The sequence below is a fragment of the Sorghum bicolor genome, chromosome 9 (genome assembly GCF_000003195.3).
Source record: "Sorghum bicolor cultivar BTx623 chromosome 9, Sorghum_bicolor_NCBIv3, whole genome shotgun sequence".
In the NCBI taxonomy this organism is placed as follows: domain Eukaryota; kingdom Viridiplantae; phylum Streptophyta; class Magnoliopsida; order Poales; family Poaceae; genus Sorghum; species Sorghum bicolor.
Window position 1 is genome coordinate 53,273,592 of NC_012878.2, and position 19,231 is coordinate 53,292,822.

Consider the following 19,231-nt stretch of genomic DNA (forward strand, 5'->3'; position numbering starts at 1 on the left):
AAACTATTTTTAAAAGATTATATGCTAGATAGCCAACAACGGACCTGGGATTTTGTCAAAGGATATGACGTACACAATTTTACATGTACTTTAGTGAAATTCATTTAGCAATTCAGTGCATAATTATAATCACACTCTACAATTTAGGTATATAAATATTAAATAATACACTAAGTTATAAATTCAACAAACTAATCTTGATAATTCCATATTATTATAATACAAAAGGTTAAAACCCATCCTAGGGGCGTCCTAGTGGACTTTGATCAAATCGTCTGTGATATAGACAACGGAACAAATAAAAAAAAGAGAAGCACTAAAGATGTGAAACATGCGAAGAACAGAGATGTAGACACGCGTTTTATGTGTAAATCAGCGCAAGTTCATTTCTTGTAATCTCTCTCTTATGGATAGTACTAGTACACAAATTATTTCTCACTAGCTATTTGATACCCGTTGGAGACACCTAAATATACATAAAAGAATGTTACAATATGACGAGTATCTAAAACCTGAATTGCCTAAACACATCACTAAATACCACAACAATGACTTAACTCTTAGCTGATTCTCCCGGCCAGTTAGGGGCTCAAGGCGAGAGCTACACCCGGAGAAGGGCGCCATGTAGCGAAATTTTCAAGTGCAATATTATAATTTGTGTTCTATTGTAGGATGAAGCTAAAGTGCACACACCATTCGTTAATATGTAAGGTATAAAAATAAATAAATAAATAAAAATAAAGCTAACTTTTATCTAACTAGTATTCACCTCCTGTATGCAATACCCTAAGCTTGGCATTATTTGTTCAACTTATCGAGATGATACAAATTTCTCAGCTCAAAGGAACACATTGAGTTTTTTTTTTTTTGAGCAACAAGGAACATGTTGAGCTCACAAACCCTATTTGTTCTGATGCATATGTGTGTGCAGGCGCAGAGCGAGAAATTATAGATAGGGGGCAGCTGAAAAAAAAAACAACTTGCAAAAACTGAGTGTGGCTCAACTCGTTAGGTTTTTTTTTATGATTGTCTCAGTTAATTCATCAACTTGATATGATTGCTAACCTTTTCTTATATGTATTAAGACCCTATTCTTTTAGTGGTCTTAAGTTTGACTAGGTTTCTCAAAAATATTTAGTTTAAATAAAAAATATTTGACTTCTTGAAAAATGATAGTGACACTTTTTATTAGATGAAGGGAGTAGATGTACTAATAGGTGTATATATATTAATTTGTTATATTCTTTCACTTGATATAAATAGAATTTTAATATTGCACTAAAAATTATTATCCTAGTAAAAAAATTATTGTCACATGTTTGGGGGGTATGGCCCCTACCGACCTCCCTTGGCTCCACCATTGAGTATGTAATAAGAAAGATCAAATTTAGTGGGAAATACTACTTAACAAGGTCAAGAAGCGTCATGCAAAAGCGCAGGCCCAAGTCAGGTAAAGAGAGTTCCACCCCTTGACGACGCTCACCATCAGTCCGCCCAACTCCACAATGCACGCGGTTATGTGTCAACCAAGTGCAAGTTTTAGGGTGCTGCAAATTAATAGATGGATCTCATGTAGGAAAGAAAAAGGAAATTGTACTCATTTCATTCTAAATTATACCCCCTCTATGCACAAAGGATAAAATGATCTTTTCTTGATAAGTTAAGTTAATGAATCTCAAATTTTACTAATAAATATAAAAAATATTAATAACTATGATGTTTTCCTTTATAGTTGCATAAATTTTATTATACATCTAGATATGTATTGATTAACGATTTACAATTTAAAACGGATGGAGTATTAACTAACGAAAAATGTGTCTTGCGAGTGACGGTGTTACTGAAATGCGTGCTTTGAAGTGTTCCACTTGGCGTCTTGCCTAATTGCCTGCATATATACGCGCGTGATCACCCTGCCTTGATGTTCAAGCCATTGTGCAGTCATAGTACATTGATAGCGTTTGAAGAAAAGTTATGCTAGAAGCATAGATGGGACATCATATCGAGAGTGTGAGACACTAAGGTGTGGTTTGGTTTAGGATTGGCAATGCCAACGATAATAATCAAAATTACAGAGCAAGGGATATTGGCATTTGATTAGTTGGTGGGACCGATGACCTGCTTTGTTGATTTTTCTTATGAGTCGAGACTTCCACGGACATGAAGAAAGATTCGCAAGGGCGAATCCAGAATATTATGTCACTGGGGTCAAGGACTAAACAACGGGGTCAAACACATGTTCATTGTCTATTTGAAAGAATAATTTGCAGGTGAATTAAAGAGGTTTAAGTGATTTTTTGGTAAATTATCGGGGTCAGCTGACCCTAATGGATGCAATAGATTCGCCTCTAAAGATTCACTTGATATATGTGGATTGATACGAATCCAGCTAAATTCAAATAAAAACCGTAATCAGTACGAGTTGGATCACTCAGACGCATTATACAATGTTATCTGTTGATCCCGTGAACAGATGACGGCTGAAAAGGCCCAACCAAAAAGGAGATGAGATGCCACTGTAGCATCTGGTTGCTACTACATACGGCATGGATTTGAGGTGCACGGAGTTTCCACCTTTATCTGGCTAATCACTAGACAGTGTAGGCGTTTTGCCTTTCTTGTTCTCTATCTCTCTCTCTCAAAAAAAAAAAAAAAAATTACGTCAACTTCGATCTCCTAGAGAATTACGGAGTAGTACGTACCAAATTGCCTCAAGCCTTGACTTTGCAGCGGCGAGGTCATAAGTACGTACTACACCTATGAAGCGGAAGAATTGTTCCGTACTGGAGTACTACTACTAAGGACTTTGTAAGAATTTCTTTGGTCCAAGTTGGTTAGCCGAGAAATATCGTACTCCACTCTCTTCGTATAGAATTTAGATATTGTTTTAGATAAAATTTAAATCAAACATTAAAAATATAAATCCTTAATAACTTTTAAGTTATTAAATTTGTAAATATAAAAACTATATGAATAGATTTGTCTTAAAAAAATACTTTCATAAAAGTTTTCTAAATACTTTTATAAAAATAAGAGATCAAAGTTGTGTTTTGAAAACCGTGTCGCTGTCCTAAATGATATCTAAATTCTATACGGAGAGAGTACTTTTTTTTGCGGGCCCTTGATCTTGATCTAGAGATAAAAGATATGTTGTTAGGCCTTGTTTAGTTTCCCATCCAAAATTTTTTTATCCATCCCATCGAATCTTTGGACACATGCATGGAACATTAAATATACATAAAAAAATAAACTAATTATACAGTTTGGTTGAAAACCGCGAGACGAATCTTTTAAGCGTAATTACTCCATGATTATACTTAAGTGCTACAGTAACCCACATGTGCTAATGATAGATTAATTATGTTTAATAGATTTGTCTTGCAGTTTCGTGACGAGTTATGTAATTTATTTTTTATTAATGTCTAAAAACCCCTCCCGAAATCCTTCTGACACATCCGATGTGACAACTAAAAAATTTTCATCTCCAATCTAGGCCTTGTTTAGATATGAAAAGATTTTGGATTTCGCTACTGTAGCATTTTCGTTTGTTTGTGGCAAATATTGTCCAATTATGGATTAACTAGGATCAAAAGATTCGTCTCACGATTTACAGTTAAACCGTGTAATTAGTTTTTATTTTTGTCTATATTTAATGCTTTATATATGTGTCGAAAGATTCGATGTGACGCGAAATCTTGAAAACTTTTTGGTTTTCGGGGTGAACTAAATCAAGGCCTATACAGGGCCTGGCCCTGTCCGGGAGCGAGAAGCGTACAAAGCCGGCGCTGTCGTTGGGCGGCGTGACGCTGCCCCGCCCGACTGGGACATAAAAAGATTCCCATGCAATCCATTCGTTTTGTGGTCCATGGATCAGCTTCGCGTCACGACTCACGAGAAAGCCTAGTACACGATGACACGAAATCTCTCATCCCACCCCCTTTCTCTATCCTTTGACTTGGCACGTCGTCGTCACATGTGGCATGGTCCATGGTCGCTGACGATTCCTCCTCCATTCGTGAACACGATGCCGCACGTCCGTGTCCGCCCGCCCCGCCGCGCGCGCGCGCGCTGTGCAGCCCCGGCCGGCAGCAAAATGGACCGACGAATGGAATAATCGAATCTCTCAACCTCTGCTGCCCATGCATGACCATGATCCGTCCTTAGCTCCACGTGTTGGTACGGTGGTGCGTGCGCGCGCCGCGATGCGAGGCTATCCGGTTCGTTGCCGGTTATCCAACCCCCAAAGCAGGGAACCTTTACCCGCTTCCACTGGTCGACAGGAAAGCAGTCTCTCCTTTCTCTCCATGTACGGCGGCGAATTGGTGATCCACGCCGCCATGCAACGAAAGAGCATGTAGCCATGTAGTACACGTACATGCAGCGATCGAGCAGATCGAATCGTAGAAAGGCATATATATATATATATATATATATATATATATATATATATATATATATATATATATATATATATATATATATATATATATATACCAAAGCGAACGTAGTGATCTTCTGTCTATATATCGATGAGCATATATTCCAGCCAGATGCTAATATATCCGTAATCCGTCCGATTACAAATATACTCTTATATATCTGTCCAGATAAGCTAGCTTGAAAGCTTGTTCGATTAAATTTATTAGCTGAATCTGCTATGGCCAATTCGTACAGTACTACGTGGCTTCTCAAGAGGTCGACAAGTGTGCACCGGCATCGATACCCCTGCTGGGTGACTGGTGGGCGCGTGACTTCCAAGGCCTTGTTTAGTTCAACTCAAAAAGCAAAATCTTTTCAAAATTTTCGTCACAACGAATCTTACGTCATATGTATGGAGTATTAAATATAGACGAAAATAAAAACTAATTACACAGTTTACCTGTAAATCACGAGATGAATCTTTTAAGACTAGTTACTCTATGATTGGATAATGTTTGTCAAATCAAAACGAAAATACTACAGTTTCGAAAACTTTTCAGTTTTCGGAACTAAACAAGACCCAAATCAGCAACAGCAGCGCAGCATATGCTACTACTACTGGTGGAGCCACACGACACGCGCATGCAGTTACGTTCCAGCTAGCAGAGGAGTCCGAGTGGGGTGGTGAGACTGAGACGACCCCGCCCGCCGCCCGCCGGTGAGGTGGCGGTGGATACTGGTTACTGGATAGGCTTGTAAAAAGCGGAGCGGCCGGCTGTGGCTTTCCATCCCCCCTGTCGTTCGAGTCGCCGTTTCTGACTCTCCGTGCAACTGCAACGAGCGCCGCATGCAAAAGCGCTGGGGCGTCGGCGAGCAGATTCTGTGGCTGGCCTGGCCCTGGCGCACGTTGGATTTGGGTCAGAGATATATACGGCCCGCCGTGTGCACGCCAACTGAACGAAGCTGTACACTACCTCTTTGCTTCGCTTCATTTTTTTTTAATTTGGCTCTACTATACTAGTCTGATCTGATCTGATGATGATCGTTGAGCCGCTGGCCAAATACGGAGTATATTTAGGGGGTGTTTGGTTCGGGTGGTAAAGTTTAACAGGTACTGCAGCAGTTTCGTCTTATTTGATAATTATTATTTAATTATGAACTAATTAGGCTTAAAAGATCTGTCTTTCAAATTATTCTTTAGCTATATTTTTAGTTTTATAAATAATCTATATTTAGTATTCTATATATTCGTCCAAACATTCAATGTGACGGACGATAAACTTTAACAGACCAAACCAAACAAAGCCTTAACATACGACTATTCGTTGTGCAATTATTGTTGGAGATTCATCGTTTTCCGTCGAGGGGGGCGAACCAGCAGATTCGGCACAGCCTCGCAACATCCAAATCTTTGAAAGTCGTTATCCAAAAAGATATATCCAAATCTTTGAAAGAAAGTACGAGCGTACCTTTGAGGAGAAACCTTCCAACACCCCCCTCTTTATTTAAGAATAATGGACGTATGGCCTGTTTAGATTTGAAAATTTTTGGTCTAAATAGAAAATTTTTTGTGGAATTGGGGCCTGAGAAGTAAACGGGGCCAAAAAATTTTGAGGCCAAAATTTTATACTGCAACTGTGCACGCACTCCCATGAAAGCCCACCATTGACAACATGCAGTTGCAGTTGTTATTGGTGGGCTTCCATAGGAGTGCGTGCACAGTTACAGCCCAAAATTTTGGTCCCAAAATTTTTTGGCCCCGTTTACTTCTTAGATCCCAATTCCACAAAAAAATTTCTCTTTGGGACCCTAAATGTAACGATATAGTATTAGTGAGAGCAATAAGATGTGTCGCTACATGCCCATTAGGAACTAATTAAACTTCAAGTTTGATGTATTGATTAATGCAATTGTTTCTTTTGTTAAACATGCGTCGTGCATGCATTTATCGGCAGTGACGTCATTAACCTCAAAATGGTTCGGTATCCTGCAACATGCAACCACATCATATGGCGGATTGTTTGATACACAATGGTGCAATATTCTAGAATTCCTATAATATATTTCAAGACGAAGAGAGTCATAAAGAAGAAGATGGAAATGACTTGGATATATATTTTTTTTATTTCAGGTTCTTTCCTATTTAATTTGAGATGTTCTATGTTGTTTTTTTTAGATGTTCTATGTTGAGTTGTAATATAATTTTATATCTTCTTTGAAAAAATAAGGCTCAATATCGTTATTCCTCATGGGAATTCGGAATATACCTCTTGTAATAAACGATGGGAGAATGTTGAGAAGACAGGCTGACGAAACCAAATATGGGCCAGGTCGTGTGATGAACCTCATGTTGGCCGAAACGACCTCGTTCTCACTTTTTTTTTTTGCACATTCTCGTGTTCCGTGCAGCAATTGGCCCAGTTACATGTTTCGAGCAAGTCGCCCAGTTACATGTTTTTGGGCAAATAGCCCAATTGCTTTTGTTGTTTGGATTCTCTCATAGGAGAAGTCTATTTTGGATCATCCAAATTAATGTCTCTCATGTTTGTTTTTAACCATCTTAACTCTAGGATCAGAAATCTTTAACCATCAAACAAGAAATTTGGCCATTTTTAAAATCGTGCTAAGATGGGTTTGTATTCTCTATAAATAATAAAAATTCTTTGTTTTTTAGAAATCAATAACTAAATATATTTTAAATCTTAATACTCCCTGCGTCTATGAAAGAATCAATTCCTAAAATCCGTGTCAGTCAAATTTTTTTAAGTTTGACTAACTTTATAGAAAAGAGTAACAACATCTATGATATAAAATACGCATAATGTGAAAATATATTCTATGATGAATCTAATGATACTAATTTGATAGCATTTTTTTCTATAAATTTATTCAAAATTTAAAAAATTTGACTTAGAACAACTCTAGAAATTGACTCTTCTGTGGACGAAGGGAGTATATTACTAGCATTCATTTTTTCTTCTAAAAAACATAATTTATTTGTTGTTCCTTTATTTGAGTTATTTGTGATTTATGTGTTTCTATTACTGCTTTTTATTGCTTTTAACCATGTCCTATACTATTAAAAGTGTTATTTTGCACAGGCCTTGTTTAGTTCATCAAAAAAAAAAATTCAAGATTCTTCGTCATATCGAATCTTGCGGCACATGCATGGAGCATTAAATATAGATGAAAACAAAAACTAATTGCACAGTTTACCTGTAAATTGCGAGATAAAACTTTTAAGCCTAGTTAGTCAATGATTGAACAATATTTGTCAAATAAAAATAAAATGCTACAGTACCCAAAATCAAAAAAATTTCAAAACTAAACAAGGCTACAAGTAAAACTGAAGGTCTAGAAAATGGCACATCCTCGCAGGTGCCACACTCACCTTATATTGATCATATTTTGGAATTGCATCTAATATGCCATTGTTGAAACTGAATCTTAAACAAATCTGGAGCTCTATTAGACCCTCAAATGGACATCTCTGATCTCATCAAATGGACAGCATCTGTCATGATGAGTTTACGGGACTATTCAAGTCTTTTATCCTTAATATTAATGGAACATTTCTTTAGACGTCTTCTATCATGGCATGGAGAGAGTAACCTCTCACTACGAGGCACATAAGGTAATCACATCTTTTATGTACTAAAGATAAATAAATTTTGAGTTTTTAACTAATTAATCTGTATATACCCATACTCATTTTTCGTGCAGTAGTTTTTTTTTCCTGTCCTCTTCAATCGAGAAGGTGACATTTAGGCCTTGTCTAGTTCCAAAAAATTTTATAATTTTTTTCACATTTCTCGTCACATCGAATCTTGCTACACATGTATGAAACATTAAATATAAATTAAAAAAAAACTAATTACATATAATTTGCGAGATGAATCTTTTGAGCCTATTTAATTTATGATTGGATAATATTTATCACATACAAACACGAAAGTGGTACAATGCGCATTTCTAAAAAAATTTTAAAAAGTAAACAAGGCCTTAATGAAATGACACTTTTAAGGATCAGTAATGTTTCGAAAATTTCCGATAGGCCTTGTTTAGTTCCGAAAATTTTTGAGAAATGGACACTGTAGCATTTTCGTTTGTATTTGACAAATATTGTCCAATCATGGACTAACTAGGCTCAAAAGATTCGTCTCGTCAATTTCGACCAAACTATGCAATTAGTTTTTATTTTCGTCTATATTTAATACTCGATGCATGCGTCTTTCCTGTAAACAAGGCCATAGTCATCGGGGCCATTTCCATTCCACTCCAGCGGAGCGGACGCCACGCGGGCGTCGGCCGCGACGCGACAAGACCGACCGACCGACCGCCGCGCCAAACAGAAAAACCACGGCACCACGCAAACGCTGCCGCCGACGACGCGCGGCACCACCGCACGGACGCGACCACCGATCCGATCCCAACCAGCTCGTCTCGGCTCCCGCCCCGCCCCACTCTCAGATCCGCGGATCCCAAATTCCGAGTCCATTTCGGCACCCACCCTGCCGAGCCACCCGCCTCGCCATGGCGGACTGCCGCAGCCTCATCGAATTCCTCCGGGCCTTCGAGCAGCACCGGCGCCGCGCCTCCTCCTCGGACGCTTCCTCCCCGCGCCCCCGCCGCGCGTCCCTCTCCTCCTCCTCCTCCTCCTCCACCACCACCGCCTCGCGGTCGCGATCGCGGGGCCGGCTATTCCCCGCCCTCTGCGACCATTCCGCGCTGGCCGCGGTCGACGCGCTCGCGCTCCTCGCGTCGCTCGCCGCTCTCGCGTTCCTTGCAGCGCCCTACGCGCGGCTGCTGGCTGTCGAGGCGCGGGACGCGGTGGCCACGGTGGCGACGCGCCACCCGGCGGCGCCGTGCGTGCCACTGGCCGCGGGCGTGGCGGCTGGGGCCGCCGTGCTGGCGTGGGACGCCGCGTCGCACCGAGCGCGCCGGTGCGGCAGGCCCCGGTGCCGCGGCCTGCGCAAGGCCGTGGAGTACGACATCCAGCTCGAGACGGAGGAGTGCGTGCGCGGCCTGCTGCCGCTTTCGCACGGCGTAGGAGGCGGGGCCGCGGCCACGTGGCCAGTGGCGGGGCTTGGGGACGAGCACCGGGAGCTTGAGGCGGTGCTCAGGAAGATGGCGCCGCCCAATGGCCGTACCGTGCTTATCTTCCGTGCGCCGTGCGGGTGCCCAAAAGAGAGGGTGGAGGTCTGGGGCGCTAAGAAGGTGCGCCGGATGAAGAAGTAGGGAAGCCATGAAGAACAAACAGCTGAAGGCTCTCCTCCTCCCATGGCGAAATAATGAGCGAATAATTGGCGTGACTGCTCCATCTCAGATAACTACAGTTTCTACGTACATGATAGTATTACAGTTCCCTGCTATTCTAGTCTCTTGTAGGAAGCATAATGTGCTCACGGAGAGGAATAATTGTGGAGGTAGATACAATGTCATCAGTGGATTATGCAATAAGTGGTTGTTGCCTATTGGGTATATAAATAAGCGCAGCAGAGACAAATCCTTTTTTTTCTTACTTAATTAAAAACTTGCTATATCGTCTAACGACCTACTTATCCAATATGCTGGTTTTGTCGTGTTACTAGGAAATGATTACTAACTACTAAGGGGGATGGCTGTTTGGAGAAATTGCTTTCATTCATATAGTCCTATTGTGCCAATGGATGCTTCTTATCTAAAATGTTAGCTATGAGGGGTAGCAGTATTCCATCTGTACTGGTGTATAATCTCCCCCTGTTTGTTTCAAGCTGTTCTGAACTAAGAGTTTAGAATGTTAGGTCTGCGATGTCACACATAGTTTATGCCAGTAGATTGATTTTGCAATGCTATTTGAGATGACTCGTTTCTTTCTGGTCCTTTTCTCACTGCTTGACCTTGGAAAAATAGTGCTCTTTATGTTGATGAATATTCCTCCATTTGTTTCTCTTGGTTTCTTAATAATACCACTGTTCATTTTGTTGCTATTATCTTCTTATCGTAGTGTTCTGAATCTTATGGACTCTAATTTCGTTGATGCTATTTGTCTGGGTTCTTACGTATACTGTTTACGCATTGTTATTTTCCTTAGTTTTGAGTAAACTGCTGATGGCCCAAAGCGAATACCATTTCTGTACGCTATACTAAATACCTAAAAACATAAATGATTCCTCTTGACCTACATTTGATCATGTATCAATACTTCAATGTTGGAAGAAATTATTTGTAACTTCATTTCTTCACTTATATCATGTTACATATTATCAGCTCCAGCTGAAGCCATTCAAGTCAAAATGTCTGTAAGCTTGATCAGTGTCATCGACATTGTGGGTGTTCAGATCAAGTTTCTTCCCAGAGCACGGATGCTCAAAATCTACTAGCTTGCTTTCTCTGGGGTATTCAACTGCCTGTCTTGCGCAGTTTTGTTCTTCCAGATATAGCTTCTCTGCATCTACTTTGCTTCCTGACGCCGAACTGGTGGTGCTACCTCCACCATTCTTTTGAGGTTCAGCATACTCATGTGCCATTTCTGTGTCACTTTCATACCCAAACTCTGCTTTACTGTATCCTTCCTCATTCTGCAAATGAGCCATCCTACGCTCACTTAGGCTTCTGTTAAGGGCAAACTGGGTCTCATGTTCATGAGATCTTTTTCTGCAAAATAATGAACTATCATCATATGCTTTTAGTACTCCATGGTGCTGTAGTCTGTGCTCCTTGATGAATCCTTCAGCCACAGACAAATAACTATTTGTTGAACTTTCAACAAACTGGATTTGTCTGGGCTCTAATCTATGCACACTTGAACTTCCTTTTACATCTGTAATCGCATTACTGAAGCATTCAGTTGATACTTGTGAAACTAACTCTGATATTTTTATTTTTGCATCTTCCAGGTTTGCAGGACCCAAATTCTGTTTTCCAAGTGTCTCTTGTGCCTGCTCCAAAACTGCCTGCAGGTATTTCCCTTGGGCTTCAATTCGTAGTTGTAGATGCCTTTGCACCTGTTTCCAGTTTAAATTTCAGATCAGAATCACTGCAGCACAACTCCATTTTATAGACACTATAAATGGGACTTTGCTGGACCTTTAAAAAGTTTGGACTCCAATATTGTGTGTACGAAGCCATAGAAAATAATTTAGGATGCCACCCCTCACAATCATGACCCTGAACCCTGCACTTCTATAGGCTGCCTAATGATCACACAGAAGAGACTGAGGTGGTTGGCACTGTGTGATCGAAGGGAAACCCTATTTGTAGAAGACGAGCAGGAGAAAGAAGCCTATATGCGAGAGAAACCAGACTATTATGGTTTGCTATTCAAGCATGCAGCTTCAAGATCACTAATTGATTCAACGGTCATCATCTATGTCGGACAGAGTGCACAAGTGCACTTGGGCCAACAAGAGGCAGCAGGCTGACAAAACATGGGAGGTGCGAGGAGGACAGCTTCACTTTAGCTCTGTCCTAAGTCAAACTTACTTTCACTGACTTATATCATGGAGCATTTGATGAAACTGCTTTGATATTGTAGATGTTGATGCATTTTTCTATAAACTTGGACAAAGTTAGAGAAGTTTGACTTAAGCATAGCTAAAGTGAACTATAATTTGGAACGGAGGGACCATATGAAGGCTGCATGCCATCTGATAAAGATTGTGGGCTTGCATTAATGGGAATTTTCATCAAACATTTAGAAGTTCAATAATAGAATTGGTGTTTGAGAGATCTGTTTTCATGTTTGATTTTTTAACAGACTATTTGTTTCTTCACCCTGTAATAACTAATGGCTATGTGCATCTCTTGACTCAGCTTAAACAACCTTATTGCTTAATCTAAAATTGTAATTAGCTTGTACTCCCTCTGTTCCAAATTGCAAGTCATTTTAGCTTTGTCCTAAGTCAAAAAATTTTTAGCTTTGATCAGGTTTGTAGAAAAATGTATTAATATCTACAATACCAAATAAATGCACTGTAATACAATCAAAATATATTCATGGTGCATTTAATGATTCTCGTTTGATGATGTAGATGTTTGTACATTTTTCTATAAACTTAGTCCAAGTTAGACAACTTTAACTTAGGACAAAACTAAAACGACTTACAATTTGAAAAAAGGGGAGTATATACATATTATACCTACTAACTATGTATTTTTGGCTAAAAATATTGGGTCTACATTTATACACCCTTGCCATTGTAATGTAAATGTTCGGTTCTGAATCAGATCCGGATTGTAAATTATTTTGTCATCGAGGTAGTAATTTGGAATTGTGGTCTTCCCTTATGCTCTTCCGAAAGTTTGGGACTGTACTAGCTAAAATGCTTGAGATAGTCCACTGTTCAACCTACCTTATCTACCACGTGAAAAATCTGGAACAAGAATGTTATCTTAGCGGTGTCAGTGACTCACCTCAAGTTGTTCATTTAGCTGCCTCTGAACCTCAATTTGCATCTGAAGTGCTTCACCAATTTGAATAGTCCTTGCACCCAGGAAAAGAGACTATTATTTCAGTATTCAGATTATATACAATTACAGTGTGTTATCAGAGTCCTTACTTCTCTGCCTGTGGAACGACATTTGTACTGCTCATTGTAGCTGCGCTTGTTCCAGGAATCCTATCAGCAACGGATGTACATCCTATGGCTGCCAAGCGGTTACAAGTTGCTAACTCTTATGCTGTTCCATTATGATAGTAAATATAGGAATTACAACTTGTTCTTACCATTCTTTGATGTACTGACATTTGCTTGAGCTTGGAGGTTCTTGCTAAGCCTGTATTTCTGTAACATCCAAAAAATGATGGTTACTGCAGCAGTTACAAAGTTACAAATATCATTTTTAGCAGGTGGATTTCTGATTCTGAAGTACCTGGAGATGGCTTTTCAAATGGTACAAGGTGAGTCCTGGAATTCCCATGAGCCTCATGACTGTTTTTGGAGTAGCTTCTGGGTGATGAATAGAAATATAAGAATTCAGCTGGTCTCTGTACTTTGAGAAGATATAAGAGTGTTGTACTTACTCTCTGCTCCACCTAATTGATTGACTGCATCTACAAATCGCTGATGTAACTCAGGTGTCCATTTCAGCCTTGGTTTAGCGTCAGTTGAGAGAACCAGCCCAGAATCTCCTTGGGCATTTCCTCCACGCAAAAACAGATGCTGCTCCATTGGAAAGGATGTTCTCGTGGTGAAGAGCTCACTCGGGCCCTGATGTTGGTGATACATCTGCTGTAGAAATGACATGCAATTTCTAAGAAGTTAGGTTAATGAGACCAAGGGGGGGGGGGGGGGGGGGGGTTCTGAATTTTCCTAACCTTTGTGGCCTGTGTTTTCCAGTGTCCTCTTTTCTCTGTTCCCAAAGGCTGAATTTGTGTTGGAGTGTTTCGTGTTGACAAACTCAAACGCCCTCTTGTCCGACCTTAAGCCTTTTGATACCCTTTCGACCTTCTCAGGTTGATAAGGAGTGCCTTATGAGGTGCGTTTTATATGGGAAAACATAGAATCTAGCATCTTGGAACAAACGTCAAAAGAACAACCTTTAAGCCTACTAAGAGAAGATGCTAGCTTTAGTAATTTTGGAATCAATAACCAAAATCAATTTTTTTTCATTTTGAATTTCAACCTGTGACTTCTATGTATGTTAACACCTTACTTTTCTAGGTGTATTTTACTGATTTAGAACACTTGAAGTGTCTGTGGCATGTGTAGAGATAAACACGAACACCTATAGATAAAGCAAATTATACTTTTATGTAGCTTTCTGGAATATGATTCTGCTATCTGATCTGTTCAGTTTATAAAAGATGCACTTCTGAATTTATGCCTCATGAATGACCAGAGAAAAATATTTGAGTAGTTTCTCTATACTGCCAGCTGGGGGTAGTTTTGCTGGTTTTTACAAATGGTTCAGTCTTGCTGCACTTCGGTACATGATTTAATTATTATTATTTATAGTGGAATCAGATGCAGTCTGGGTTAATTTTGTTTAAGCCACACATTGACACTTGTCGTTATCTTGTTGGGGACGCTATTCTACTTACAGAAACATAGTTTTTCTATCAAATTGATTCTGTCCGTTGTATTACTTTAAAGTGCATGGAATATGAACAAGAATAAGTTCCGTCAGCGTCCTTTCCTAAGATTGGTACATATTCACATTGCAGTCCAGGAAAGTTTCGGCCATGAGATTTATGCTCTTTATGTGGGATAAGCTCCTTTTGAACAAGACCCTTTGATTGTAATCATCAGTAGTCAAAGCAAGAGTACTTACGTACTATGTTTCTGTATATGTTACACAATAACACAACCACCCTTTCAGACTTTTGCTACCATAGATAACCAGTTCATTACAATCAAGTTTCTTTAGCTTACCAAGCTTTAAGGGACCGAAACACTTGTAGTCAATGTCAGTCTAGGTCCTCCCCATTTTTAATTTTAAAAAATACAGTAACATACAATTTTTATTAATTCATGTTCTGTCATCAAGGGAACTGTTTCTAGCTTTTCTAGACTTAGTTCCATTATCTTCTTGAAACCAAAAGCGAAGCATGTATGAATTTTCCACATGTCAGCATTTTTTGTTTCTATTTATATGCTCTTGATTCTTGAGATATATAAGGAATAAGATTAAGTCTTTTCCTGAGAACTGAGGACTTTCGTTTCATGTACTCAATTTAACTGGCAGTTCGCTGTGTTTCTACTCCACCCCTGTACAATATTTGGTTGGTTGAAGTGACTCATTAGGACCATACTAATAACATATGTTGACATTGAAGAACAGTAGTAAGAATTTTAAACGGACATAATTCAAGTTCGCCACTTAAGAAAAGGAATTCCAGGAACTTATTGCTGTGTCCGGTGTCCCTTCCCATTTAGGGCTTCTTCTACAGTCATGGGGAATTGTAACCATAACTTCCCTATTCTATTAGTTCTTTTCAATAGATTAGAAACCTCATAAAGTTTTTGGAAGAATGGGCCAATTTGGAATGTTTGGTAATTTTCTCATGATATTTGTGACACTAAGACCTATTTTTTTTGAAAGAATGACACTAAGACCTATTGATTATACCATTTGCGGCATCATTGTTTTTACTGAGTTTGTGTTGATGACTTGAGCACGAAACACATGTTTATTTTTCTTGCTGCAGTATACTTTTTGTACTCATCTCATAATTTATTTTATTTATCCATGCGCTGTACTTCTATTTTTCTAGCAACATGTACTTATCAGATAGCACATGCTGTTTGAAATGGAGGGTGGGCTGTCTAGCTATCAGCATATAAAGAAGTCTTCGATACAAGAATCTAAAGCATCATCCTGTACCCTTCATCTTTAACAAAGCAGCATCACTTGTGGGGGCATATTCAGCTGTAAAGATTGGTCCTGATAGCAGTTCTAGAATTGTAAGTTACATATAACATGAAGTTTTCTGTTCTAGTTTCTACGAACTTCTTTTACATGAGGCTTACCGGTTCAGTAGCAGGCACAAAGGCTTGTGCCGGAGTTGCTTGAACTAAGGAGTCATGACCAGCACAGTGCACACGCTAATTGTTATTCAAAAACTGTTTTTTAAATATTATTTATGCATCATTTTTTTTGTCAACAAGAAAGTTAAGCATGTTAGGTTATAGGAAATATTATCAATGAACCAGCATACTATACCTATTAATTCTTATTTAATGGCCATTTTCTTAAACCACAAGATATCTCATGTAGATGATCAGAAGAAAGGAAGGGTATAAGAGTGTTAACTGGTCCCTGGAAATTCGGTGCTTTCATTTTTTAAAAAAGAAAGAAAGCTAAACCTGATAGATTATAGGAAATACTAGTCTATCTTGCGTGTATTATGCATTTTAATTGTCTGATAAATGGCTTGTCACAGGAATATATGATTGTTATTCCTGCCTGTAGGAACCATGTAGCACAATCGAGTGAAGACTAAACAAAATGCAAACAGTTATGTGATCGTAATCTTATAAACTTTAGCATCCTTTCATTAGATTAAGTTATTATTTCTTATCTGAAAGATCTGTACTTGTAGATAATTGGCACTCATCTTTAGAGCTGCAAAGACCTGTGAAAAAGCACATAATTATCAGAAGTGATCTTATCTGGTTTGTCACAGGGGGCAACAAAATAGAAGAATGCGTGGATGTACAAGTTATACACCCAGTTAACTATCCAGGACAGTCACCTAGTCGATACCTGGCCCTAGGTTCATCCGTCCCCCTAGCACCTAATTTGCAGATACCCTGCCTGTGTGCCAACTTATCATCGCTATCACGTGTTAGGAACCACCTCGTCATCTACCTAGCACCCACCACTTTTCAGAACAAAACTAGTTTGAATAATTGATATCATACGAGTTCTGGTGGACTGGCGGAGTGTGCATCTACATGTGTGGCTAAGTTCCTCCTTATATTGACCTGCCAAGCAGCGTTTGACGGACCAAACCCAGACTGCTTGATTTCTGATGACCTAGGTTTGGCCTTCTGTAGTTTAGTAGCTTTGTCATATGACTGCACAATTTGGAACAGTGTTTACCAGTAGTTAGTATGACATTGGCTGCTCAAAATGGTCCGACACAATTGCAACAAGATCATACAGTTTGGGTCTAGAAACCTTGTCTATTGTCATGGGTACACCGGTAATCAATTAGTTTCTTGTCCAATTTTGATCATTCGAGAGATAAAAGGCAGAGTAGCAACCAATGAAAATCAGTCATGAATAGGGCAACCCAATTGCACAAGCAACTCATTTATTGAATGGAGTCTTTGTCCAGACACCATGAGCTCCATGGACACATAGATTCTCGATCTCAAACTATCTCCTCGGCATTGATTCTTTTCTTGGTGTCCTTGGCATGTATTCATCCTCAAGTTGCCTGCATATTTCCGGTGAGCTATGCTTTTCATCAATATGTATTTCTCATCAATCCATCTAAATCTTTTTTTTTCTTATTCTCATCAGCGGCATCCGAATCTTGATATTCCTTGTGGAGCAAAGAAGCTTTCTGTGGCTTTCACAGAACATATGCTGCCTGAGTATGAAAATAAACTATCGCGGCGGCGACTATCCTACGCTTAGTGATGGTTACTGTTCAGGGATGCTCTTTGAGCAACTAGTCTACTCTAGTGGTTATGTGATGCTCTTGCAGTTCACAGGCAGCGAGGAGGCACCTGAAGGATTCATTCTTGATATGGTATCTAATGCAAATTTGCACTATGTTTATAGCTGTACATGTATTATGTGCGCTGATGCTTTGTGCTAATGGTTGGATTTCTTTGAAGGAAATCTGTGGTTAAAGTAAATCAAATTGAGGCGATGAGGCGAACATCTTTGATATTCTTTCCTTGGGAGCATCGTTGGAGCATATGGCATTTCTAGTCCTGGTCAGTGCTTTTGGTTTGCCCCTCTTTTCGATATTCCAATGATCATATTGACATCAGTCGATGTCACGAGCAATATTCCTCTAAGAATTTGGGTAGTTCTGCCACATTTCGCTTCCTGGTTTATTGCAGGTGCTTTCTCGTTGTTTGCTTGCTGAACACATGCTGCGCTGTAAACGAACGATTATCCTTTTGCTCTATTTTTCAATTCGTTACTAATTAATATGCCGATTGAAATCATACTTCCTATTGTTTTCTGTACTTATATTATCCGTCACATAACAGTAATTTTTTTTAACACTGAGCTTGGCTAGAGAATTTTTGGACCATGTTCCTCTATTTGATTCCACAGGTTCTTCGTTTGGAAGGCTTTTGCTTCGGCTTGGGAAAAGAGAGCTCAGGTCAGGTGAGAGGGGTGACCATCTAGCACTACCAATATAGCTATACTAGAGGTGCTATTTCTGTTCCACCTTGCTATTAGTTGTGTTATACTCCCTCCGTTCCAAAATAAAAGCATTTCTGGTCCCATTCTAAGTCAGAATGTCTTAATATTTATCACACCAAGGAACCATGGAAATTTTTTTTAATGATGGATCTATTGATGCTTATTTGATATTATAAATGTTATCATCCTTTTGTATAAACATGATCAAACTAATGATAGTTTGGCTTGGGATGAAACGAGAAATGCTCGAAATTTGGGATGGAGGGAGGGCAGTACCATACCATGTGCTGCTGGCAGCTGGGTGACGAAGAATACCCACTTCGACGACAAGTTCTGTCCTGTAAACACCTTGGAGTAGAAAATAAGCTAATATGTCCAGAGTCTACACATTTATATCTAGTTTGATGTGTGTATTAGCAGTGCACACAGATAATCATATTGTTTTTAATACATGTATAATTATAATGCCAGCCTTCTATGACAAATCTGTAGAGTTTTATGCTGGCCTTTGAAGTTTGCAAGGCTTATGTTCCAGGGATGAATGAATTATATATAAATTTAAGACGGGGGCGATGAGCATGCATCTCATCTATGGTGGCTTTGTGCGTGGAACAGGTTCTCGCCTGTATTGAATACTACCTGTTCCCGATGGCAACCCACTTGGTTAACTGAACCGAACTCGTGGAGAGAAAAAAACAATTGCTGCACTTTTGCAGCGAAAAAGCAAGAAAAACCCAACGCCTCCAGAAGTGATTATCCAGAGCGCACGGCGTCGGGAGTGCCCGTCACGGTCGGCGGCGGGGGCATCTTTGATCTTTCTCTCGCTTTGACAAGCAGGAGATGAAAAAGTCCAAAGCTCGCGCGCACGGGGGGCCTGTACCTACCGCGCGACCTCGCGTGGCGTGTGGCGCTCCGTTGATTGGGCAAAGCGCCCGGCGGGAAGTCAGCTGCTTCCGGCCCGTCCGCGGCCGCCGAATCTCCCGTGCCTGCCGAA

At 39.8% G+C, this 19,231-nt stretch overlaps 2 protein-coding genes and 1 long non-coding RNA gene across 6 annotated transcripts; 2 read left to right on the forward strand and 1 right to left on the reverse strand.

Annotated features, from left to right (window-relative positions):
• LOC8077023 (uncharacterized protein At5g19025) lies at nt 8,655-9,969 on the forward strand. Its single transcript, XM_002439937.2, has one exon. It carries the CDS (start codon nt 8,953-8,955, stop codon nt 9,655-9,657), a length of 705 nt encoding a protein of 234 aa, XP_002439982.1. The 5' UTR covers nt 8,655-8,952; the 3' UTR covers nt 9,658-9,969.
• Nucleotides 10,621-13,855, reverse strand: LOC8077024 (myb-related protein 2). 2 transcript variants are annotated; one of them, XM_021447649.1, is made up of 7 exons: nt 13,718-13,855; nt 13,424-13,631; nt 13,273-13,349; nt 13,127-13,184; nt 12,960-13,047; nt 12,814-12,883; nt 10,621-11,405 (listed from the first exon to the last, which is right to left on the reverse strand). In XM_021447649.1, the coding sequence occupies exons 2-7, from the start codon at nt 13,626-13,628 to the stop codon at nt 10,665-10,667; spliced, it is 1,239 nt and encodes a 412-aa protein (XP_021303324.1). In that variant the 5' UTR covers nt 13,629-13,631; nt 13,718-13,855; the 3' UTR covers nt 10,621-10,664. The 2 variants fall into 2 exon arrangements, with proteins under 2 accessions (XP_021303324.1, XP_002441286.2); XM_002441241.2 differs by having other exon boundaries at nt 13,424-13,628; nt 13,718-13,853.
• On the forward strand, nt 13,860-18,825 carry LOC110430272. Of its 3 annotated transcripts, none has more exons than XR_002447583.1 (3): nt 13,860-17,605; nt 17,694-17,795; nt 17,925-18,825. It is a non-coding gene; the product is annotated as an uncharacterized LOC110430272 (long non-coding RNA). The 3 variants fall into 3 exon arrangements; XR_002447582.1 differs by having other exon boundaries at nt 13,860-17,300; nt 17,374-17,605; nt 17,694-18,825; XR_002447581.1 differs by having other exon boundaries at nt 17,694-18,825.

Excerpts from the sequence above, each read along its gene's own strand:
- LOC8077023 (XM_002439937.2), top strand. The coding sequence starts at position 8,953 with ATGGCGGACTGCCGCAGCCTCATCGAATTCCTCCGGGCCTTCGAGCAG.
- LOC8077024 (XM_021447649.1), bottom strand. The coding sequence starts at position 13,628 with ATGTATCACCAACATCAGGGCCCGAGTGAGCTCTTCACCACGAGAACA. Across the intron at positions 12,884-12,959 it reads GTCGTTCCACAGGCAGAGAA|GACTATTCAAATTGGTGAAG; the intron begins GTAAGGACTCTG and ends CCTGGGTGCAAG. Across the intron at positions 11,406-12,813 it reads AGCTAAATGAACAACTTGAG|GTGCAAAGGCATCTACAACT; the intron begins GTGAGTCACTGA and ends AACTGGAAACAG.